This window comes from Harpia harpyja, chromosome 4 (assembly GCF_026419915.1).
Source record: "Harpia harpyja isolate bHarHar1 chromosome 4, bHarHar1 primary haplotype, whole genome shotgun sequence".
Lineage (NCBI taxonomy): Eukaryota > Metazoa > Chordata > Aves > Accipitriformes > Accipitridae > Harpia > Harpia harpyja.
Window position 1 is genome coordinate 25526996 of NC_068943.1, and position 26634 is coordinate 25553629.

At 34.9% G+C, this 26634-nt stretch overlaps 1 protein-coding gene across 1 annotated transcript in view; it reads left to right on the top strand.

The window, feature by feature from the left end:
- The window catches only part of DIAPH3 (diaphanous related formin 3), a 258871-nt gene that overhangs the window by 63796 nt on the left and 168441 nt on the right, over window positions 1-26634 (top strand). The window contains exons 10-17 of the mRNA XM_052786020.1: window positions 5600-5710; window positions 6143-6261; window positions 6411-6527; window positions 7767-7885; window positions 8019-8083; window positions 8701-8805; window positions 11056-11391; window positions 12348-12462. Coding sequence (XP_052641980.1) covers window positions 5600-5710; window positions 6143-6261; window positions 6411-6527; window positions 7767-7885; window positions 8019-8083; window positions 8701-8805; window positions 11056-11391; window positions 12348-12462 — 1087 coding nt within the window. The remainder of the gene's footprint in view (window positions 1-5599; window positions 5711-6142; window positions 6262-6410; window positions 6528-7766; window positions 7886-8018; window positions 8084-8700; window positions 8806-11055; window positions 11392-12347; window positions 12463-26634) is intronic.

Below are 26634 nucleotides of genomic sequence, written 5' to 3' on the forward strand. Positions count from 1 at the left end.
AAGTGTTGCGTACTTTGAGAATTGTCAAGGAATGATGTTACATTTGGGATAATTGTTCTTCAATTTTTTCTTAATTAGGAACGTTGAAGAGAAATAATTATGAGGTGATACTCCTTGGAATTGTGTGTAGTATGAATGCATGTAGAGACAAGCACTTGAAGAAAACAATTACTTATCTGTAGCTTTCTTTCTCCCTTAAGTTCTTTCAACTCTTTGGACTGTTTTCTCTTTGGTTTGACCCTTTATTAGCAGCATGGTCTCTTTTTGTGGAAGAGATTACCATATCTGTTATTTCTACTGCATTTCTTTAATTAGTAGCCATACTCTAGAAGCAGGAAACCAGCTCATTTTTTGAATATTGTTAGATCTGAAGTAATTTTTACTTTCTGGTAATTTAATAATTCTAAATACCAGTCTGTATTTGAATGTTCAGAATTTTTTAATCATGATGTTAAGCAGATTTAGAACTACTTTAAGATAAGAAAGTCATAATCTGGTATTTCTAAACAAAAGTCATGTACCTCTATCTTTGTAATTTAAAAAAAAAATCATGACAGACTTTACTTTTTGTTTTTCTGAGGCATTTTTGTGGTTGAGACTTACTTGCAGACTAAATCCTATTCAGTGTCTCACTTTCTAAAGAGAAAGATCTGCCACTTAGAAAGCTCATTTGTTCCCAATCTACAGAGTTTTAAATAAGTCTGATATTTTACCTCCATCTGTGTCTATTTGTTTAGGAAGTAAGCCAACTCATGAAGCATTTGAGCTAGATGTCTAAACTCTCATGTAAGCAGTGGAAATCCAAGGCTCAATTTAGTTGCCTGTGCATAAACTTTAAATGTAATTTCAGATGCCTTTGTAAATGTGACACAGTTCCTTTAGGAGATTCCCACCCTTCTGGATTGGCATTTGTAAGCCAGATGGGAGACACTAGCAGCTGTAATAGTACTCTGATTACTATGCGTTCATGTTTAAGCTGATGAATTGGGTCCCTAATCAGTAAAGACAATGAATCCTAGAATGCCCTGGTCACTCCATGTGTGTTGTAAAGAAGATCTTTTATAATCAAGAATCTTAAAGAAGAGCTTTAAAGAAGAATCTAGTAGCCTACTGATTAACAAGAATAGGAGTTTAGCTATGCATGTAGCTACATATAGATATCTGTCTACATATAAGCATCTAAATGCAGATATCTGAAGCTTGAACTGTGTTGTCTTGGAAAACTCTCAAGTATTCTGTTTGAGTTTATTCCTGTGCCTTATGCAGACACTAGTTGAACTAAGCTTGCTACTTTTTTTTAATTGACTTACTGTCAAACATAGGTTGATATTAATACGTTGTTTTTCCAACTGCAAAGTTTAGTATAGCAAAAAGTTTCTTTGCTCTTGAATCTTCCCTGGGTTATTGGTTAAAACTGCCTTTTAATAAGCCAATCGGTTGCTGTTCATCAAGTTTAAGAGGGGTATTTTTATCTTTCTCTTGGTTTTGGCATGTTTCCCCAAAATCTAACTTTCCAGACTGCAGTGTTACTAAAATGTTCATAAGCTTGTTTCCTCTTCTTGATAGAATTTTAATACTATTTTGTAGTATTTTGGAATTAGGCTACTTAATGTACTGTTTTCTAAATTTTCCTAAGTGGTTTTGACATTTTACAAAGTTTTTTTATTTTTTGAACTCCAGACTTAGGCCAATTCTTGCCTGCTCCTTGAGCCTTTCAAACAACTTTCATGGGTTTATGAAACAGGACTTTGCTTTACAAAGCCATGTTGCATGTATTCAGGGAAGGGATCGTCCCCCTGTACTCGGCACTGGTGAGGCCGCACCTCGAGTCCTGTGTTCAGTTTTGGGCCCCTCACTACAGGAAAGACATTGAGCTGCTAGAGCGTGTCCAGAGAAGGGCAACCAAGTTGGTGAGGGGCCTTGAGCACAAGTCTTATGAGGAGCGGCTGAGGGATCTGGGGTTGTTCAGTCTAGAAAAGAGGAGGCTGAGGGGAGACCTTATTGCTCTCTACAACTACCTGAAAGGGGGTTGTAGTGAGGTGGGTGTTGGTCTCTTCTGTCAGGTGTCTGGAGATAGGACAAGAGGAAATGGCCTCAAGTTGAGGCAAGGGAGATTTAGGTTAGATATTAGGAAAAATTATTTTACTGAGAGGGTTGTCAAACATTGGAATGGGCTGCCCAGGGAAGTGGTTGAGTCACCATCCCTGGAGGTATTCAAAAAACGAGTGGACAGGGTACTCCAGGGCATGGTTTAGGGGGCATGGTTAATGATTGGACTCGATGATCTTGAAGGTCTTTTCCAACCGAACTGATTCTATGATTCTATGTATTCGTAGTGTCCATTTATTCATGTTGCATTTTTTTCATGTTACTTGTTAATTTTGTTCTCTATTATACTTCCAATATATTTGCACTGTAGAAAAGTCAAACTTAACAGTCTGTGGTTGTCCAGATCTCCCTGAAAATGTCCTTGTAAATATCAATATAATTTCTGCTGTCTTCCTTTTCTTGGGTGTCAACATGCTTTCAAGTAAGAACTTGAATGCAATAGCAGGTACTAAAGTTATTTTGTCCTCAATTTTCTTCAAAACTTTTGATTTTTTAAGAGTGAATACACTTTTGTGACGTCTCATTGTTGGCTTTGTTCTTTAAGTTCTTCTTGCCAACCCCTGAACCTGTTTGTGTCTTTGTTCTACTTTGGGAACTCCTTTCACACACCAGTAGAACGTTTGATGAAGTGTTGCTGTGGCCTTTGTTTTCTTTGGGTACTCCTTTTCACCGTGATCTTTTACTGACCCTACAGATTCTCTGGTTGTCTTCCTTCTCTTGTTATCTTCAAGGAAAAAGATGTGTTAATCATAGAGGTTTTTTTGCAAGTTGTCCCTCAATCTTATTTTCTCTCTCTTTTTTTTTTTTCCTGCTTTAATACAGCTTCATGTTTGATCACCTAAAGTTTTGACTTTTTTTTTCCCCCACTTGTGTTGTTGTATTTTGTTTAGATGATGTGATTTGAATAATTATTGTCTAAGACTAGAGTAAGTTACAGAAGTCTGTCTTAATATTTTCATGCAGTTGACTTAAACAGTTGAATTTAGTGTGCTTTGTCCTGTTGATGTCAATAAAGTAAAAGCCATAGTTTTTTTTATTATTATGGAAACCTAGGTATTTGCATGTATTGAGTTTCATAGAAGTTCTGAGGGAATAGAACTTAATTTCTTCTCTTCATTCATGTAAGAGGAAGGAGCAAAGCTTGTTCCCTTCTTCTATTACTGTTATAAAGTTATTGTTGATGCAAGGTATGTTATATGACAGAGTAATATAAGAATAGATGCTGTCATGGTAGCTTTTCTCCAGGAGAAGTGTTATTAGAGTGGTTCTAACCACACCATGCCACAGCATCCTCACTTGAGCATCCTCGTCCTCTCAGGCACCTCTGGAAGTTGGAGAGATGGTCCCAACTCCTGGTGAAAAGTTGTGGAGCCCTTGCAGTTCTCTCTCTAAGTGACTCCAAATACCATCATTTATGGGATTGGGTGGAGAATGCCTGATGCTTAATTGGGTCATTCTAACACTTGTCCCTAACAACCTGCTGGAGCTCAGTCTGCTTGACTTGATTTCCTCCACGGGGTCACAGCTCCCATGTTGATTAACAGGTTGTTCACACTTGTTACATCTCTGCTCTTATAACCAAGCTATTTCCTTCTCCTATGGTGTTAACTAAAGTTCATCTGCATATGCTAATATTGCTGTCAAGTAGGCCTAAATTATGCTGACTGCAATGCACCTGCATAACAGTTCAGCTAAAATAATATATAAAACTACTTTTATACTTACATTCCTTGCAGTAGGATAAATGTAGGATCATGGTTGTAGTCTGTGTTATCGTTTAATCTTAGCATGTTCCTCTTGGAAACTAATGAGTGCTGTTGTTTCTTACAGTCTATATCAAAGTAGCTTGGCCATCCAGTTCTACTGGTGACCATGTGTAAATTCAGTACTTGGCATTATATGTACTTTGAAGATGACTTGATACAGTATGTTCCTGGTATCACCTTTTGCCTGACCACAGCATAATACATCATCATTTTCTAGACGATAAAAGGCTTTACAACAGAGAAAGTATTTGTACCAGATTGCTTTACTTATTTACATAGTATATTAGGCCAGAAGACAATCCTAATTGATTCGTGTTTTTAAAACCCCCTTAAAATGCTGGAAATAGATGAATAACATATTTCCTGTGCCTTGAAGCAATATGTGCAAACAATAGAGAAGGTAAAAACAGGAAATAATGGCTGTTGTCCTCCTTATTTATGATTAATAATAAGTTGCCATCATTCTAAATATTTGTGAATCTAAACAGTGAACTCCTGCTGCTCCTGGCTATGGGTTTTCAAGATGAATCTCTTGATTCCTCAGAAGAGAGACTACTCACTAGTTGACCTGATGCTTGCTTTTGAGCTGAAGTACTGATTCCCATGAAGTATTCTATGACACTCAGTATGTTTAGAAAGGGAAGATTTTTAAAAATAAGGGGAAAATCCCATTCTGTTCTTCAGGCTCAGTTTAGTTTAATCAGCATTTTGTCTTCTAATACGTTTTCCACTGTTCATGCAGACTTTAGCCTTTAGCATTTTTATTATGTCACTAACTTTTTATATATGTATAGATAAATGTATATCTACATTGATTTTTATATGTTGAGAATTACGCTTATCAAGGTATTTACTACCTGCTTGTCGTGGTTTAACCCCAGCCAGCAACTAAGCACTACTCAGCCACTTGTTCACTTTCCCCCACCCAGGAGGGGGGAGAGAATCAGAAAAAAAAGTAAAACTTGTGGATTGAGGTAAGAACAGTTTAATAGAACAGAAAGAAAGAAACTAATAATGATAATAATAACAATAATAAAATGACAATCATAATAAAAGAATTGGAAGATACAAAACAAGTGAGGCACAATGCAATTGCTCACCACTCGCTGACAGATGCCCAGTTAATTCCCAAGCAGTGATCCCCCCCAGGCCAACTCCCCCCAGTTTCTATACTAGATGTGACGTCACATGGTATGGAATACCTCTTTGGCCAGTTTGGGTCAGCTGCCCTGGCTGTGTCCCCTCACAACTTCTTGTGCCCCTCCAGCCTTCTTGCTGGCTGGGCATGAGAAGCTGAAAAATCCTTGACTTGTTGCTAAGTAGTGTTTAGACTAACTGGAAACATCAGTGTGTTATCAACATTCTTCTCATACTGAACCCAAAACATAGCACTATGCCAGCTACTAGGAAGAAAATTAACTCTATCCCAGCCGAAACTAGGACGCTGCTAAAGTTCATTTACTAAAGGAACTTGCTATTTGTATAAAATGACAAAATTCAATGGAGTGAGAAAATATTTCATTTTTATGGAAATTTGTGAACTTGTGTTTGGTATTTATAGCTCATGTGGCTGATAAGAAATTTAAGTATCTTAATTGTAAGATTACAGTAGATTAATAATTAGACATGCTGTAATGTCTAATTAGTAGTTTGTTATGTCTTTTTGACTGTGATGCATATTGAAATCTAAGAAATAAAATAGTTTAATATTTCCTCTGTTATAGGTAGCTTGCATGCAGCTCATCAATGCTCTCGTTACATCTCCTGATGACTTGGATTTTAGGCTTCACATCAGAAATGAATTTATGCGCAGTGGATTGAAAGAGATATTGCCAGTAAGCGTCTTGTAGTCTCTCTTTGCATTACTATTTAAATTATTGGACTATTTAAGCTTGAGAGGGGGAATGGGAGAACAAGTTCTAATGAATTATTCTCAAAGGCATTTTATTAAGTCTGGGTATGAGCAGTTAGATATGAGAATCAGTCTTAAAATAAGAATGAAAAGGTGAAGTCTGCTCTCTGAACTTTATGCTGATTCCTCAGCATGTTAGGACTTTGATTTAGAAAATGTGATAGACTGTTGTGCAGACACTTGTTAAGCCAGACTGAAGCCATGTTTACCTTTTGAATATTTAACTTAACTCATGTGTTCTTGTAATTTTAAACTTTAAAATAAGATAGACTTATGTAAGTTATTAAAAAGATAAGGTCTATTTACATATGGAAATGCTAATTTTGCAAGCCTTTCTACTGTTTCCTCTTTGCAGCAATTGAAATGTATAAAGAATGAAGCGCTAGATATTCAGCTGAAAGTGTTCAATGAGCATAAGGAAGAAGACATGATTGAATTCTCTCATCGTTTAGAAGATATTAGATCTGAACTAGAATATCCTTTTGATATCAGCAAGAGAAACATGAACAAAATAAAGTGTATAATGGACATTTTTCTGGTATAATTTCTGTTTTAAAAAGTTATCAGTCAACATTTGACTGAAGTATTTTTTTCCTTGCTATTACTCTCCTTAACACTTTTACTGAAGTAAATGATGTTTACAACATGGTGTGGAATACAGTTAAGGACACTAGCGCTGAAGGATATTTTCTTTCTATTCTCCAACATCTTTTGCTGATAAGAAATGATTATTTTATACGGTATGTTTAATGCTATGTTAAATGTTAATTATGTATTTCGTTGTCATTTAGTTATTAATAGATTATTCTATAAATTTAATGATAAATGCAGTTTAGTGTTTTTCTGTGTGGATTGCAATTCGTAATTATTCCTTTGTGAAGTCCTGTTCAAAAGTATCAGCTTTGAATAAGAATGCCATCTGTATGTTTATGTCTCTTCTGCTTAGGGTACAATTTTATACATAAATATAGAAAACTATTTTTGTTGAAAACTGAGCCTTATTGACTGCAAGTATAAGTGATCAGGACAGGTCTCTTAATGGGTTATAAATCATGCTAGCAGCATTGTAATTTTGTGGTGTATTTGAGTCAAAGGATGAAACCAAGTATGCACAGAAGTGCATTTTATATAGAAATCTGAACATATGCTTAATTTCAAGTAACTTTTGGTTGGGAACTGAGTATTCTCAATCTACATTATAGGTCAATATGAACATGTTAGCGTCTCTTGAGAAATTTGTCAGGTAAATTACAGGCAAATAGTTAATAAAATCTTAGATGTTTGAAGCTGCCAAATACTTTCCTTTCTAAAATCTGCTTGTGTTGTTTTTGAGGAAACACTGGAGGAACCAGGTATGAACTGAACCAGGAAGGAAAGCCATCTGTTTTCTGCGTAGTGTTCTGGATAACCTTGCCTTTCAGGCAAGGTCTAGCACAGATGTACCCTTAAAATTAAGAGTGCTTGCCTGACATGGGTACACCTGTGCTAGACCTCTTCCACCTGAAAGGGTTTGAATTCACAGCTTGCATGTTTTGGGCAAGTGACCCAGCAGTCATACCCCTTGGCATTTTAGAACAAGGTGTTTTTCATTCCTCTTACTGAAGCAGGGCTGGAATGCATCCATAGTTGCAAAAGTCACAAAACCAGAAGGGATCAAGCTGAAGGAAGAGCATTCTCTTTACTGGGAGGAAGCAGGAGGGATTCCTTCCTTTCTGTATTTCCATTGGGGGAGAGATGCAAAGTTTATAATACAAGAATCATTTATCTTTAGGTGAACTGTTTTTTCAGGCTTTGTGTAAATTGGTCTTGTGTAGTAAGCTGCCAGATGTATTTGTCCTTTGAGACTTTTGAGGTTTGCACCTGCCCTTCTATGGAAATAAGTCAGCCCAAATCTATTGACCTTACTGTGTTTATAGACAAGATTTTAAGTAAACATTGATAAATTAATATGCTGTAAAAGAACTCATCTCTGTCTTTAGTCCACAGTATTTCAAATTAATCGAAGAGTGTGTGTCCCAGATAGTGTTACATCGAAGTGGAACAGACCCAGATTTCACGTATCGTAAAAGATTAGATATAAATTTCAGCCACTTAGTAGGTAAGTACTATTTTTGAAAATTATTACAGTATCATACTTCTTTATATGTTCCAAAAACCAAGCTAAAGTTGTATATGTGATAAAGAATCTTGTTCCCTGTATATGTGCAAGTGTGTTTATTTATTTTTTCAAGATATTTGTGTAGATAAAGCAAGATTAGAAGAATGTGAAGAGAGGGCTTCTGAACTTTCTAGAAAAGTAAGTAATTCTCAAGTTATGTGACCATAAGATGGACACAGGGGGTTACTTAATAGCTTCATGAATGATGTAACTGAATGTGGCATAGTTTTTAACTTCAAATTACTAATAGTTCTGTGTTTAAGTGGGAATTTGGATGTTTCTTGTGGATTAGGAAGTAGAGGAAAGTGGTGTAATGTAGTTAACCTTAATTGAGAGTCTTTCTACTATTTATTTTAAGGTTTCATGTACAAATCTCTCAAAATCAACTGAATACTTTATTTGAACAGTTATCAGTTTCTTCAACAAGATAAACAGGTGGAAAGTAAGAATTGACTCATTTGTATCTACAGACTCTGTATTACTGTATGTCAATTTTTTAAGCTACTCTGCCTAATTCCAACTTAAAATACATTAAGTACTTTATGCCATTTCATATGGTAAATACTTGTACTGGTAATAGAGATGGCGCTTCCACTCAGTGGATACATGGAAGTTAGAATAGCAGATATGTTGTATGTGTCCTTATACTATTAAGATGTGAGTTTTAACAAACACAAAAGGAAGAGTTGGAAACTAAAGAAACTACGCAGAACTGACTAGTATCAACAAGTTTTTTCCTTTTTCTTTTTTCTTAGTTTGAAAAAGATTTTGTAGTTCATCAGGAGACCCAGGCCCTACTGCAAAAAAAAGAAGAAAGAATCAATGAACTTGAAGCAGAATTACAAGCTTTTAAATCACAGGTATAAGACAGTTTAAATGAATGTATGAAGTATTATTTTTGAAAGGGACTTAATTTTGCATCTTTTGCAGATTCTGGTAGTACAGTTGAGGGTTTTTTGAAAGAATCCTTGTTATTGATTATTATTGACCGTTAGTTTCCTTTATTTCTGTTTTATACAAAGAATTGTAGTGTGACATTAATTAGCTGTCTGAGTTCCAAGATGATCCTTTTTGTGCCTGAGCTCTGTTAATTAAACTATTTCCTTATGTTTCATTTGGGTTTTGCTTTCAGTGTCATATATTTCCAAAGTAATTAACCACATAGGGTAATAAGTCTTATGCTTTTAGATTAGCATTCATAACTCTGATCTTTATCCCTACACAGGAAATTATTCATTACTCAGTTTGCTTACCATGAATATCCAGCAGTGAAAGAAATAACCTGTGGCTGGATAACAACATTTCCTGATAATTTTTCAATTTCCAAGCATAAATAGATATTTTTAGATGTCATGGAGAGGAATAGTGCAGATTTTTGAGACTAATACTTGAGTTAACTTGTAACTGCCTCAGCTCTGAAATCTGTTTAAGGAGACTGTGTGACCAAGTGATTTTTCCTGTGTCTTATTTCCTGGAATAAGAAGCATAGTCTAAAAATGGCTAAAGAAAGACAGCATTGGCAAGACATGCATATATGAAGGTGATAAAATATGTGTTTTTTATCATAGAGTGTTTTTAATACTTTTGAGCTTGTTTAATTTTCTTAGTGAGGAAAATTAGTTTAGCTCTGCTTTGCTCTGTTTAAAAATGTCATTCTAATTCAGGTTTCTGGTCAGAATTAACTGTTAAAGTCAAACAGGCTTTAAAAAAGCAATTACAAAAATTGTTGCATTCTAAAAAAATAATTTTAGTGAGAGCTGTGTATCACTCATTAAGAAAGTATTTTTATCTGTGTATCTTGAAAACATACTGAAATACTTTTTGTGAGTGAAATAGGCTTTCTCGCCTATTTTACTTTTTCTCTTGTTCTTGTATTAAATAGAACTTTTTTTTTTACATGCAGATAGTGAGCCTAACATATGATTATGCTCACTAATTATCATACCATGAATTATCCCTCTGTTAATGGGGTATTTGGAATGTTTTGTAAATATCAAGTAATTGATTACTGCAACTTAGTACTCTTAAATCTATCTTAAGAGGAATCTTTGGTTTCCATATAACATCAGTAGCTACTTAGCATGGCTACTTCCACCTCTTAAGACTATTTTTCTCCTGGTCTTGTTTGTTTACTCTTTTGTTGCATTTGGTATTTGTTCTTGTATTTCTTTTGGTATTAGAGCCTAATTGTTCAGTGTCTACTTGTTAGTGTAAAAAATGCATATGTTCAGAAATTCAGAACAATACTGTTGTGCATGTATTTATTTTTATTTATTGATATTCAGCTATTTCCTTTTAAAAGTATTAAAGACTTTGCTTATTGTATTTCCCTCCATTTTAAAAAAATAAAATGGTCTGTTTCAGCTCCTAATTATCAGTTGAAAAGTTGATTAATACTATCATCAGTAGATAAATACTTATTTATTCTTTTCTGTTTTTGTCAGGTAGCTATTTATTAATGTTTGAAGGTCTATGATAGAAGTTCTTCAAATACTAGAAATAAATATATTTTTTTAGACTTACTGAAGTGCTCATAAGCCCATCTTGATACAGTATAGATGTCCTTACTATATAGAATAAGAAGTTGGTGTGTAAGGCAGCTGTATTTTTCGGAAGGAATTTTTTTTCATCATCACTTGGTGATTTCAATTCTGTGGAATAAGAATCCTCCTACTGTTTTTCAACAGAATTAATAATCTCTTCAGATTCTGCTATTATATCCTTGGAATGTTTCTCTGTATTCTGTAGGATAAATAAGAACACTAGAGATTAGGATGTTATTTTTTTAATTTGAGCTAAACTGTGGTAATCTAGATAAAATTTTATCATGACCTTCTTAGGTCATGATCAGTGAAATATAATAAGTGGGATATAGCATTTCAGTTTGTCACTTCTGGTGGGTACACCCTGGTCTGAATGTCCGCTTCAGAGTTGAGACTTCCAATTATGAAATCAAAAGCACATTGCCTTCCTTATAGTTCCTATTTAACTGTCGTACACAAGAAAAATGGCACTGACTTTAAATTGGCTTGCTGGATTTAATCTATAAACTATGATTGTTATGGCACTTTGTTGACAAAAATTGTGAAACTGAATATCTTCCTTAACAGTATGGCTCCTTGCCACCTGGTTTTCTACCATCAGCGTGTGGAGATGCATCTGTCGTTCCACTGGAAGCTGCAGGACCACATCAATTTCCGCCGCCGCCTCCGCCGCTGCCTTCTAATGGAGCAATTCCACCACCACCACCACCTCCCCCGCCTCCTCCACCACTTTCAAATGGTTTGGGGATTCCTCTGGCTTTTGGTGGTGCTCCTCCACCACCACCTCTACCAGGCCTACCTGGAGCACAGTGGTCTCCACCTTCGTGCACTTTGCCATTTGGAATGAAGCCTAAAAAAGAATTCAGACCTGAGGTTACCATGAAAAGACTCAACTGGTCCAAGGTAGTAGTGGTTAATGGCAAATACTTGAGGTAAAATCTTACATAGAGCTTAGGGTAAATAGATTGTCAGGAGTAAGACTATATAAAGCAATTAATATATTAGTTAAAATTATGTAAGATATGAATACTTTCTGCCTTTAGTTTGCATTGTTTCTGAAAACTACATTTCCTTGACTCATGAATCATCTGGGCAAGCATCTGTTGACTTTCTGAGATGCCTGGAAAAGTCAGTTCTGGTCTAGAATAATACAACCTTGATACCAGCATGCTTCCTGGGTCCTACTATGCCTTGTCTTTTAGCAAACTGTTTACATTGGATCAGTCACTGCACTGTACTGATAGCTATACAGTTTCCAAACAAGTATCTTGCATCTATCTAGCCTGGACTGCGGGAAGAAGCATTGCAGGTCTCTCCATTTTTCCTTAGTGTAAATGTACTTATGTAAATTTAATGGTTGAAAAAATACAGAGTCCGTTTATTTTTTTCTATCCATTGTGACAGAATCAAGTATACTAGGACTATCAATCTACTGAGTTTTGGTAACTATAATTATTTAGACCAAAATAAGTCAGTAAAAAGATTTTCAGAGTTTTATGAAGCAATCAAAGCTACAATCTAAAAAGCAAGGTACTTAATATCTAGTTAAACCAGCTGTGTTCAGAGACTATTTAAAGTTTACGCAGGTTTTAAATCTAGACCAAAGATAATTTGCTACATTTAGACCTTGGATAACAGTATGTTGTCTGTATTGTTTTGTCCAAAAGCACTTACTGTAAGCATTATTATCTTCAATCAGAAATATATTAACAATTCTAAAGATGAGTTATGTACCAAAAGTTCACGTGTTTTACAGACCTCTTCAGTATTTCATGTGCTTTACACTCTACAGGGTACAGTCTCTGCATAGTATCAAAATAATTTAATCAATAAAATCTTGTTTTTTCCCTTGCTTGTAGATCAGGCCTCAGGAAATGACAGAATCCTGTTTTTGGGTTAAGGCAGAAGAGGACAAGTACGAGAATGCTGACATGCTTTGCAAATTGGAACTTACGTTCTGTTGTCAAAAAAGGGGTAAGTAATTGATTGCTTTAATTTTCAGCTTTTAGAGATATCTTTAAAATTCTTGGGGCTTAAATATATATATGAAACATTCAGAACATAACATTAATGTTCTATTTTTTAAGTGGAATGTGTGAAGAAAAAAGTTTGAAAATTCTAGACTGCTTAATAGTATTGAACTATTTTACTTAAAGAGTGACAGTTATTGTGTGACCTATAAGGAAAACCTTACCAAAAAAAAGTAAGAAATGCTTCTGGATAATACAGACTTTTATTCAGTCACGTTTAAAAAAAATTTATAAAATTTTGTCAGAATACCTTAATAAAATACTGTGACCTAATCTAGAGTCCAGAAAATGATGTGTTACCCTCAGAATGCATATGATAATTGATGTGTTTTGGTTCTGTGAAGGAGGGAGAGTCTTTCAATGAAATTTTTACTTTCTGATAAACCTGTAGCAACATAGATCTCCTTTGATATTTTGCTTAGCTTCTTCAGCTTTTAAAGCTTTGTGGAAAAGCAAAATATTTGAAAGTATTCCTGGCTTTAAACCTTTTCTCCCTTTCTGGATGTGAGTCATCTCACTAGTAGTTTAGGTTATTCTGCCCCATATGTAAAATGCCTTCCTGACGCGTTCCTCTGCTCTCCGCACCTCCCCCACCCCCCCCCGCCCCGTGATTGGTATCAGAGGCTTAGTACTTTGGGGTAGCCAAAGGGGTGCAATGATTAATTCCTTTTCAAATTGAAAAGACATTATTATATTTTTAATTTGCTTTACAAATTTCACTTCAATATTTTTATTTAATATAGTGCATGGCATTCTCAAGTTTCTCTTTTTTTTTTTTTTTTTTTTTTTAGTATGCTTTGGTGTGTATTATTCAATTTTTTTTTTTTACCATAACAAAGAACTTTATTCTGCTTTTGTCAAAGCAGGCTTTTTATGCTCTAGCAGTATTTCTACTGAGTTGAGTATTACAGTTTATTACTGTTGACACTTAATAATATTAAGAATGTTGTACAAAGATAAAAAGGCAAGAAAACCTCACAGACCATAGATATTTTTGCTTGAATCTATTAGAATAAGTCTAAAAGATAATTGTGGTGCCTTTATAATGTTAGGAGAATTACCAAGAATGTTCCCTGAATTAATAAGTTAGAAAGTTTAAAAGCCACTGGAGGAAATACTGTTTCCTATGTGTAATTAAACAGTAAAATTTGGGAGACAATGATGTTCAGGCCAAACTTGTTAATGGCTCAGAAGAGGATTGTGAATCTCCACAGACAGTGGGAACATTGGAGTTAACAAGGTTAACATCCCTTCAAAGTTTAACTGAATGGACCGAATAGATTGTTTTGACAAAACCTAAGAGAAGAGAGTTATTGGATCTACAGTTGAAAAATCAGTGAAGTATACTCTTATACCAAATGGGGGGGAGGGCTATTAAAAGTCTATAGCCTTCAGGGGCAAATTTAATTTATTTTTTTTACAGGTGGAGCTTACTGCTTAACCTTCTTTAAGTTTTGAAATCTCTCTCATCTCACGTGGGTGATATAAGTGTGCCATCATCTTAATTTTTCAAAGGAAGTGGAGACACTAAAGATTTTTGTTTAGAACAGCAAGTAGGTGTCTAAAAGGCAACATAGAAATAAATTTCATCTTTTTTTGAGTGAGTGGTTTACAGAAATTTGCATGAATGCTTAAATACTTAAAGAGACAGCACCAGGCATCTCAGTGTCTCTTATTAACAGCATGAATTCTAGTACAAAGGACAGCAAAGTAACTGCTTTTGTTCTCATGACCATGGAGACAGGGGATGCTTCTTTGTAGCTTATACATAACTTACTAACAAAACTTGCCAAAGAAATTGGAGACATCCAGTTTTTTTCACTTTTCAGTCTTAAAGAGATTTAATACCATGCTTTCAAAAGTAGAATCAGCAAGCTATTCACTAGACTCAATTTGGAAACAGTCCTTGACTATTTCTAATGCTTTGTCTCTAAAACCAGAAAGACGAGAAGCTGAAAATGATTCTGTAGCCAAATGACGGCATGCAAAGAATGAGCTGGTTTCCACTCTGTTGAAGGGTCTGCTTATGCACTCTTTCCATTGAAGTCATTGTGTAAGAAGAGGTATCTAGTTGTGGAAGCGGGGACCAGAATGTTCAATGATGCTTTAAGTGAATTTTATTCTGATTAAGTAAAATCACATTGAAGTACTCAAATGTTCAGTTGGTGCCTTTTGCCAGCTGATGTGCCAAAAGTATTTCAGTGTTGATCCAAAAGGGGAAGTCTTATGTCTATGTAAACAATCCATTGAGGAATTTCTACTAGAAAAAGGAATACAGAACAGTACAGAATAGATTTGAAGCTTTAGCAGATGTTTGTACAGAAGTTATAAATTATGTTGATTCTGAATGGGTATTGAAGCAATTGAAATAACTGAAGATGTTATGTAGGTATGAAAGAAACTACTGCAAGAATAAAAAAGTAAATGAGGGTCTAGCTTCAGAGTGTAGGAAAAATAGTGAGTAGTAATACGGAGCAAAGACTATACATGGAGAAAAAAATCAGTCTTGTTGAGGATGTCCAGAGACATGTCCTTGCATCATGGAATTTTTTTAGTTTGGAAGGGACCTCTGAAGGTCATCTGGTCCAATCACCTTCGTAAAAGGACCAGTCTAGTTCATGTTGCCTGGGGCTTTGTCCAGATGAGTTTGAGATATCCCTAAAGATGGAGATGTATGGATGGACAACCTGTTCCTGTGTTTGTCACCATTGTGGTGAATTTTTTTTCATTACATCTTCTTGGAATATCTCTTATTGCAACTTGTGTCTGTTACCTCTTGCTCATTGTGCACCTTCAAGAAAAATCTGGTTCCCTCTTATTTGTAGCCTTCTGTTAGGTAGTTTGAGACAGCAGTAAGAGTTCCCTTGCCTTTTACCCTTCGCAAGACTGACAGCGCTCTCAGCCTTTCTGTCTGCATCTTGTGTTTCAGCCCTCTAATAATCTTGATGATTTTCTGTTGTACTCAGTCCAATATATCTATATTTTTCTTGAAGTGGGGAACCCCAAACTGAAAAAGTAGTCCAGATAATTCTCCCTGACAGAGAAGGGGAGTAGAGGGAAATAATCACTTCTTTGACCTGCTGACAACTGTCTTGGTAACTTATTGGAGGAAATGTTTTCACTGTGGTGCTTGTTTAATAATAATAATAATAGTGATGGTGGTGGTGATAACGATGAGTCCATGTAAGGGCTGTGGGTGGTATAGGGTATTTTCTCTTCATTCTTTTACTTGTTATAAAGCTGGTTTTGTCACTTGCCAGGAATTGAACCATTTTGTGAAAGCAACGTGTTTTATAAAAATTAAAACTTTGAGCTGGAACATTAAGAAATATTAAAGCATCAACTGCTGATGGTATTCTTGTAGCAACTTACTGAGGACAAAGTGTGATTTATTTATTGGCTCAGAATTTATTCTTGGCTCAGAATAAATTTGTAATCTTAAAGAAATCTAAGATTATATTTATGAAAGAAGTAGGCAAGGGCATAATGGAAAACCAACTCCTTTGTCATAAAACCATATAGATTTACTGCTACACAGGGAATGTGGGAGGAGAATATTAGTTTGGAATCTGGAAATACAGGTCAGTGTGTGAATGGAATATTTTCAATGTGAATACTTGAGAAAAGATTTGATTGTGACTGAAAAGTGTACATACATTTAAAGTATTTGCAAGAAAACATGAGACTATTCTGAGATGCCCCAAGAATGAAACAAACGAAAGATTCTGGAACTGTCAAATCATTAGCTTTGTGTCAGCAGCTAAAAGAATAAAAGTAAGGAGTGAAATCACTGCCTTAGACATCAGTGTGAAAGTAAGGTATTGCTACATGTCTCTCTTCCTGGCTGGCGGGGGGGGAGAAAAAAAAAAAGTAATTGAGAAGTTCTGTGTGAAAATAAGGTGATGAATGGGAATGGTTTGCATAAATGATCTTTGGTTTTCTGATAACTTTTCTTTTTAAAGGCAAGAAGAAGGATTGGTATTAATGGTAGTGAGAGACTTGAAAGAGAAAGAAATAATAAGAAATATCAAGTGTTTAAGATTTATCAGGATTATACTCATGGTTGCACATCAATGAAGAAAATCTGTGAAAAGCCTTTTTGGCAACAATGGTATCAAAGGAATCTTACTATAATTCTTTGAAAACATTAAACTGAATATATGAGTTAAGTTTAACTGGTATGTGAAATATGAGTAGCAGAGCTGGAGCAAACCTTATAAGTGCTTTTGTATCATCTTAAGCCTAAAAGATAAGATGAACATGCAAAAATGCTCATTATGAAATGACAACCGCTTTATAATAGATGTGTTGGAAGCCTGATGGAAAGAGAATAATCACTGGTGTATGATGTTAATGTGCTGCCAACTTTGCTAGAATGATTAGACGTACAGGCAGGGGAGTGGCACTTTGCATAAAAGACAGCATGAAATGTAGCAGCATGAAAATCTTGTGGAGGGAGAAGAAGCCTACCGTGCAAAACCTTGTGAATGAAAATTCCTTCTAATAATATAATATTATACTGTATTAATAGCTCTCAGGTCAGATGATGTTTGTGATGAGAAAATGTTAAGTGAGGTTAGAGAAACTGCAAATTTTGTGGCAATAAAGTCGGAGATTTAACTACCTGCATATGGGTTGAATCGGTTCCTCGACAGGATGTTATGAGAAGATAAAAGCTTTGGATGCAACAAATGACTGTTTCTGATATTCCTGTAACCAACATGAAAAGGAACTGTTCTGGGAATGGGCTTGAGTCATTCACAGGACCTAGGAGGTCAGAGGAGAAGAGGAGGAGAGAATGATCACTATCTTAATGTTGTACCAGGAGAGAACAATCCAAGTAATCTATTATACAAGTATTCAACTTCAGGACAGGGAACTGAATGAAAGATGCAGATGGTCAAGCAAGCAAGATACCCATGCCTACTAGCAACCCAGAGGCTATTCTGCAAATGCCATCTTAAAGATATGAGTAAACTTTGTATTGTAATTCAGAAAAAGTCCAACTAAAGCTATGGGGTAAAAAATGTGTGTGACTCAATAGGAAAGTTAAAGATAGTATCGCAAGGAAAAGGATAGCATTAAAAATCTGGAAGGCTTGCCCAAATGAAGATAACAGGAAAACTCATTAAATGTAGCTAGATAAAAGTAAACAGGACATTCTTCACATGCTCTTTTAGAAATCTGAATTTCTTGCAAAGGATCCTTCAGCTGATATTGAAAAGTGTATTTAATTTTTTTGAAAATGAAGTTAGCCAGGGAATTGGTGGGACCACTTGGTGACAACTTCAGAAGTTCAGCAGGTTCAAAGAACAGTAGACAAATTCAGGTGTAATAGACCCAAAAGAAACAGGAAAGCTTGTATTTGTAGGAAGAGGAGCTTCCTCTTTTGGGAAGTGAGGAGAATGGATTATAAGTAGTGATAAGGCTGGCATAGTGTCTTTTTAAGTAACATCTCTTACTGCAGCTCTTGGAGACGGAGTGCTGGGCTAGAGGGGTCACTGGTCAGACCCAGTAGGGCATTTATTAGGTTCGTAATCATGGATGTAAGAGTACCTGTTTGCTTGGAGTAGCTTCAAGCTACTATGTTTAATACTTACAGTACTGAAATAAGGTAAGTTGTAATGTGCAAATGCTTGGTCTTGTCACTTATAGAAGGGAGAAATGTACTTAGTTTGTGGAGATACTTTGAAGAGTACTGGTGTGGAGAAGATATAGCAATAAGTTGGTGGAAGTCTGTGAATAAGTGTAATTAATGTAGTGAGACTATAGTAGTTAGGCTTAATATGGGATATGTGTTCAGGATAACTTGAGAGAAAATCAGCTGCATGTTGCTTAAAGTCATCCTTTAGGTGGTTAAAGTGGTTTGCCAAAGGTGATTCCAGAACTTAGGAGGTTGTATGGAGTGTACAAGAAAGCAACCTCTGACCAAAAAGAAGTCTTTGGAAGCATTTAAATACAAAATGAAAATTTGTTTCGTGTATGCAAAATACAAGAAAGGTAGTAGTTTTCTGAAATACATCCTTTATAACTAGTGTGCTGTGTTTATAAATACCCTATTAATAAGTTTATTCAATTTGATCCAACAATTTTTTTTACATAACTGTTATGTTTAAAATGTTAAAGTCCAAATGAGGATTAGAAATTGCAGATCAAACATACAAGAAACCTAAATTCTTCATTATTTTTAGCAATATGCAGATAACTGCTGTTAATGGGAGATGGTATGAAAAATTAGTAATTTACTCTTCTTTCTTTTCTAGATATCAAAGGGAACTGATCTAGTAAACTTGAGACAGAAAGATTACATGATCTCTCTCTATTTTTATTTATTTTTAATCAACTGGAACAGATTTTTATCCTAATCTTATTGGAGACGGCAGTGTCTGATTGCACCACACCAGAGCTCCTGCCAGACTTGATTATTCAGAAATAAAGCACTTCTGTGGGAGTGCTATCTCTGTTGGCACTTGTCTTGAAAAGGTCAATATAGTTCTCTCTAATTTTTTTTTCTTTTTTCTTTTTTTTTTCTCCCCTGTATACTCTGTAAGAAAAACCATCAAGGCCTAAACTGCTATGGTGCCAACCAAGCCTCAAACATTTTAAAGCAGAAGAGAGAGTAAATGCCAGCAAGAAGGTCAAATCAGCAATATAAATTAGTTTAGTGCTGTATTTGACACGCCACAGCCTACCCAGCATAAGCAATAGAATTTGTGGTCAGGATTAGGATTAGGTAGAGCCCAGTGTCCTCATGCTTTCCTCCACTGGAGGAGGATTTACACAGAAGTTGCTCCAAACTGTGCTTCTTATAGAATCTTATTATTACAAACCTGTAAGACTGCCAACAATATAGTCTAGTAACTTCTGCTAATAATATAGCACTGAGTAACTTGAGTTACATTTTAATGTAACTGTGTACAAGTAGAAGTAAAGCCTGCTATGTGTTTCAGTTTGGCTGCTTTGCAATATCACCCTAACTACCCTTTAAACCAAAATTATTCTAAAAGATTTTTGCATATAAATTGAAAAAGGCAAAATAGTTTCTTTCTGAAGAATGCAGGAGTAAGTTATAGGCATTTACAAGGGACAGCAACTGATCGCTTTTATAAAGCACTGAAATGTCAATGGTATCTTGCAATTTCAATATGTCATCTTTCTATTGAGGGAAGGGATGGTATATTTACTGTTGCATTGGTAGTAAATATATTAGCTGTTTCTATTCTTAATAGATAGAATGATCTCTGTTCTTATCTTGCTTTGCTATTTGCATCAAATATATTTGTTTTATATACAGATTGATATATAAGAATCAATGAATGAATATAATTCTGTGGTGGGTTGACCTTGGCTGGCTGCCAGATGCCCACCCAGATGCTCTCTAATAAAATGGAAAAGCTTGTGCATTGAGTTAAAGGCAGGGAGATCGCTTACCAATTACTGTCACAGGCAAAACAGACCCAATCTGGAGAAAATTAATTTAACATTTATTTTTTCTAATGTCCTATCACAGATAGGAGAAACCTTCAGTTGTTCAGAGTGTTAAATGTATTTAAAGTGGGATGCGAATAACTCCTAAAACCTGACTTTCATATCCAGATAACTCCGTGAATACATAGCAAACAAAAAATAGAAAACCGAAAGAGGACATTAACATACCAATGGTTGGAATAGTCTGACAATAGTATTTGTTTTATAGTTTGATTCTTTTTGAAGCTATAAATTGTGGCATCTTTTTCCCTTTAATCTCTTCCTTTGAAATTAATTCAATTAATTATTAGTTATTGAATGACTGTGTCATCAGTACCCTAATCTGAGTACGTCGGAAACAACAGTAGCATCAGATCATTATTCTGGTAGGCCTGTAGAAAAGAGGCAGTCTGTCAGGAGTTGTTATAAATACATTTAGAAAAACTTTTGTTGCTAGAAAGGGTACTTTGACTTGTATTTGCAGTTAGGAAATGCTTTGTCAGATAGCGAAGGGGTATTGTTGGAAGAGTTTGTTACAGCACTTTTAAGTAGCTACCTAAGCACAGTATTAATTTTACCTTAATTTTAATTTATTTTAACTTTAACTTAGTTTTTTTGCTTTATGGCAGAGTTGCAGTATGTGTTATTATTAGGTGATTGGTTCTCACCTTCTACGCACAGACTATTTATTTTCTGTTGGCTTCAAAACAGATTGAGTGGTTTCCTTTCTCCTCAGTGAAGTGCCTTGAAGGAGTAGTTCCTGTAGTTCACCTTTACCTTTTTCTATCAAACAAGTGATTTTTTTTTTTTTTCTTTTAATAGTTGATTTCTACCCAAAATCCAATATTAGTCTGCAGTCAACTCATGTTTGATGAAAATATGACAGTATATTCAGGCTAACGAAAGCACTCTACTCCTATTTCACAACACTGTGGTAGGAAAAGCCTTCAAGGGCTCGATGTTTTAGAAGCAACAAGAATGTTCCTTTATTGATTTCTAGTAGAGAATGTTTCTACAATGTGAATAAGTAAAATCTTAGAGGTGATAGATATTATTTTCACGTATCCAGAGAGGGGAAAAAGTCTGCTCAGTATCCTAAGTCCTAAACCATAAATACCAATGGAATGGAAACACAGGTTTGGAACTTAAAATGCAAGTTAAAGGGGATCATCACAGTGCCCCTGCTCATTCTAATAATTTTGTTTATTTAATGGAAAATACTCACTTTAACAACTTATACATTTGTCCCTATGCCAGCAAGGATCTTGCAAGAATTAATTTGCTAATGTTTGTATCACACAGAGGTATCAAACTCTATACACCTACTACAAACCTGTTTTCATGGGTTTTACCTCCTTTTTAGTTTTGTTACATGTTTATGCACTAAGTGCTTTTGATGGATTTCTAATCTAATGTTACAAGCATTTATATCTGACTAAAGGTAACACTATATTTGAGTGCAATAAAATCTTCATTACAACAGTGCTTTTATTGTAGCCTTTTTTCTTTGTGAGCTGAGAAAAATAATTTACATGCAAGAAAAGAAATGTTTAACAAACCTTATTTGGCGAACCTTCAAAGTCACTGCTGATGAAAATTATTAGCATTTAAATTTCCATGAGTGCTACTTTTTGTCCGTAAGAAAATCTACCATTTACTTTCTCAGTGAATGGCTTGATTCAGAGAAAATTCATTTCAAGGACAATTCATTTTTAAAAAACAAACAGAAAAAAATCAAACAAGGAGATTTTGTGTTAATAGAGCAATGACTTCCAATTAGGCAGCTGTTAGACAGTACTTGGGTGGACACTGGTCTGCCATGCAGAATATAGCAGTATCTCTGGCAGAGCCTTTGGTTCCATTTGCATTTGATCTGGTTCTGCTGGAATAATATTTTAATTTATTCATATAGAAAAAGTGGTTATAGACATCTTCTTTCCTTACCCACTAAGATTACATATTCCTCTTTACTACTAGCTCTGTGTAGATATGATCAGACCTTACCTAATAGATAACTTATTTTCTTAATTAAAGTAAGGTCATTTAAAAACCAGTAAGTTGATTACTTCATGTGAACATTTGAGAAACACACTTCCATTGTAGGCTGCTGTCCTCCTCTACGTGATCTCTACATGATAAATTTCTCATACAGTTTCTTCATTCTAAATACATTCTCCTAGTCTGTAAATATCTTGCCTTGATATTTTCCTAACAGACTTTCAATATGTTTTATGAAACAAACTTCACCATAAAGGATGTGTATTCTGTAGATGGGGGGTCCCCCTCCCATTAATAGCAATCAGGTTCTGCAGGTTATGTAAGAATGGAGAGAACTTAATTGATCTGAAATGGTAGGATTTTTTGGGGGGGTTAAATCGGAATTCTAACAAAGTATTCTTTTACATAGGATATAATCTAGTTCAGCATTCTGAAAACTTTCCTACTAGGACAGGATGTGTTTGCATCATGATGATGATGATTATTATTATTGTCTGATACAATAGTTAAATATTTACAGTTAAATAGTAGTTGTGTTTTCAGATACATTTTTCTTCTGGATCAATTGGCTGCTTTCAGTTTCATTTAAATTAAGAGACTGAAGACACTGGACAACATATTCTGTAGCTTTTAACAACCTTGTATTTCTGTTTTATGGCTTTGCTTCCCCACTCTTTCTATTTTTACAAGTTAGTGGGGCTATACTTTTCTTTTTAGCTCGCACAGTAGTTCTACAACCTTACTCACTGCTAACAGCACCTGAGTAATGAAACTTAGAAACCTTATCTGCTCTGTTACTCAGCTTAAGAGTTGTAAAGACTAAATGTTTCCTGCTGTGCAATCTGACTTGTCCTTTGATATAGAAATGCCTCTTCCTAAAATTCTAAATGCATATGTATAGCTGGCAAGGATAACAAGTTAGAAAGAGCCTGCTTAGGGTGACTGCTTATCTTCGCAGTTCCTTGATCATGCGGTGTAATGCCTTGTGGCGCTTAAATTTGGCTGCAATGTACTTGATATACATGCAGCAAAATGTTGTTTTTTGTTGCTGGCCTTTCAGTGTAAGATCTCAAAGTATTGGGTCATCTATTTGAAACGGTGGGAAGATGGAAAAAGCAACTAAATGTTCAGCAGGATTGTTTGAATGAAAGCTGCTATCAAAGCTGACAAAATGGAGGGTAGATATAACTGGAATGCTTGAAAAGAAACTGGGATTCAAGGCTCAGTTGCACATTGCAGGAGAAATCTTGACATGTGGAGTTCAACAGATCTATAATGCTGCTGTGAAAAGAAACAAACCTGGATAGATATAGCTAAAAACAAACCGGGTTAGATCATCCTAACTGCAAAAAGCCAAGAGAGAAAGTTTATTGTCAGTAGTAATCTAGTACTATGAATGAAATTGCTCTTTTAATGCTCTATAGAAGAGAAACAGTAGTGATAAATGGAGGATTGGACTCAGTCAAACTTGAAAAAGGGGAAGATAGAATCCATTCACTGCTACCAGTTGACTTTCAGAATGCACCTGTGAGTTTTCCTTATTCAGCAAAATAACAGAAGAGGTAGTGAGCAAGCGGGGACAAATGGCGAGTTAAGCTGTGCTGTGCAGATTTGTGCTTTATAATAAATACAAGGAATCTGAACCACTTGAACAGGAACAGTTTTTTTGAGAACAGAATACCCATATGCACTGGAAGCAGGCAGTTCAGATCTTCAGATTACTGTTGCTGAGAGAACCTGGGAGTATGGACCAAAGCTCAAAAGTAAGAAGCATATTTGGAACTAAATAAAAGCCTTCCTGAAACAACAGTGGCAAAAATAAGTCAGTATGAAAAGAATAAGAGAAATTAAGGACAAAGGGTTTCTCGTGCCAAGGGGCTATTGTGCCTCTGATTTGTCAAGAAAATACTGTGATTCATTTTGCTAGAACTTGTGCCTACCTTTATGGTGCAATGGAAATTATATTATGCTTAACTTGCTTTAAAAATAATAACAAAAAAATGGTTCATTTGTACCACCATCAGTGTTTGTTCTGGACTGTCTATATAGATGTTGGTACTTATGAGACTCCAGTCTCTGAAGATAAGGCTTATTCTTTGATCACCAGTTGGATTTTTCTGTTTACTCAGGGAAATATTTGTATTCAGTCTTTGGGGTGGGTGGGAAGTCATATAGATCTAATCAAAGTCTAATTCTGCTGCAAGCACCGCATTTACAGGTAATGATGCTTCTGATAGTTGTATATTCAGGTCAATTAGAATTAATACTTTGTTACTGTTTACAAGTAGAACTAATAAATAATTTTGATTTATATGAGATTAGACTAATTCCTCAAAAGTCAGAGAGGTCTAGTGACTAGGTAGTCAACTGTTATGCATATGTAAATGTAACAGGAAGAGAGGGATAAAATCTGTTCCACAGCATTTAGAGTTGTTAATGTGATCAATATGGAAAGGACTAAAACTGATGCAAAGCAGACTTATTTTTCCCTTCTTATCTTTCTCCAGCATTTAAAAATCTAAGGCTAATACAAAGATGTGTGACCAGATAGTGAAAAAATACTATTATTATTGTTATATGATAAATTGGATTTTTCTTTGTAAAAGACGTGTAGAATAACTGAATCTGCATACTAGACTGATTATTCAGAATCTCTATAATAGAATCTACATAATTTTCAGTCTCACAAAACTACAGCACAGACTTTGAGAGCAGGAATTCAAGAAGCTTTAATGATACAAATTTTGTTTGCCTAAATTGCTGAAGGAATGAGAAGTTTTCTGGACAGAGTTTTAATGCATGCTAATTAGAAAGTGTTTTAATATTTAGTCTAAAACTATATTCACAGTATTTGTCTGATATGCTAGCTTTCATCGGTATGTTAGATTTTCTAGTATCTGTTTTTAATGCGGAAATACATACCTTTTTTAAGATACGAGAAGAAAATTTGCAATGAAGTTACACTCAGTTTTATAGTATGGTATGGTATTTGTGTTCCGTAGATGAGAATTCACTTGCAATTTCATCATCACCATCTTTTAGTCTCTGTCAAATAGTAGGTGAGATACAACAGCGTTTCAGTGAGAATGAATGCTGCAGTTCTATCCCACTTGGTTTTTAATATAATATTCTGAAATGCTGTATCTTAAAGCTTGCTTGCAATGGATGCTTTGTCGGTTTGAATCTCTTTCTCCGTTTACGATTGGCTGATCACTTCATTCCTTAATGTACCACAAGAGTGTGTCATAGTACAGTAAATGATCTGTATTACTGAATATCTGTTACAGATTTGGTGAAAGATGAGAGAAAACTCTAAGAAATACAACCTTTGGAAGTAACATATGTTGTACTTCTGTAATAATGCTGAAGAAACGTGGTTCTGTAATTGGAAGATATATAGGCATACTTTCAACTAGAAGACTTTTTGTACTTTTTTGGAGAAGTGAGGTCAATGTTATTTCCTGCAAGTTTGTATTTTTGGTTAGCAAGTGGCATCTTGTAACCCAGAACCTAGTTTCCTTGTTGATTCCTGCTTGTGTCAGTTTTTTATATTTGTCCTTCATATTAACAAAATCTTTTAACAGAATTTTTTTTTAAAGAAAATTGTAGCATTTTGTTAGCCATTTATGTAGAATAGTACACTGAATATTAAATCTTTGAGTATATTTAAATATTTCTAAGTACTTAGGCTGTGAATTAATGGAAAAGGTTCTTCTGTGGGTTAGAAATCATGTCCCTAAATTACTAAATTTACTTCACTCTTTTCATTTTTTTTATGGTAATGATTAAAAACTTTTAATGTGCAAATTGTGAAATACTGTTCTAAGATGAGAAAACCGATGTGTTCTTGGAAAATTGTGCAGCAGATTCCAACATGGTCTCCAGTTATACTCTCTGGTTCTGAGGAAGAAGATAAGGTGACTTACACGCGTTTAATGTGCATGCTGATTATAAGCTTACAGAAGTTGGAACCTTTTTGTCTTCTTTTTTTTAATCATTATGTTTGTGTATTAACTAAAGTGGGTTTTATTTCAGATTAGGATTTCAGGATTTATTTCAAATTTGAGAGTTGGGAACTACAACACTCATTACATTTTATTTTACTGCACATCTCATGCCACTGAATAGAAATAAATACCATGTGCCTTTTTGTGGGGTTTATGGTGCTCTGTTTTTGAATAAGGTATGTATATTTATTTTTTTGAAAGGCTGTAGTTAGACAGTGTTTCATTAAGGTATCTATGGCATTTTATTGTTATTAGTTATTTAATTTACTTTCAGTTTTCCCAGAAAACTTGCTCTTGGCTCCAGCTGTTGTTCATACCTGTGATGTTATGAGCAATCATGAAAAATATGCTCTAAAATATGGGGAAACTGATGCAAAGGGAAAGTACAGTACAAATAAACATGGAAAACAATGAAGTTTCTTGGAAGTATTTTTATCAGTTGGTTTTGTATTTCTGAATACAGCAATTGAAGATAAGCAGTAGTTAAAAAATCACATGAAAATAGTATTTAAGTTAGGTTATAAAGTATTTTAATGTAGATTTCTAGAAGGAGACAGGGGGAAGCAAGGACTATTTGCACAAAATCAGCCTGTGGATGTATGACAGCAACGCTAGGCTAAACTTCCTTTGAGAATGAAATAAAT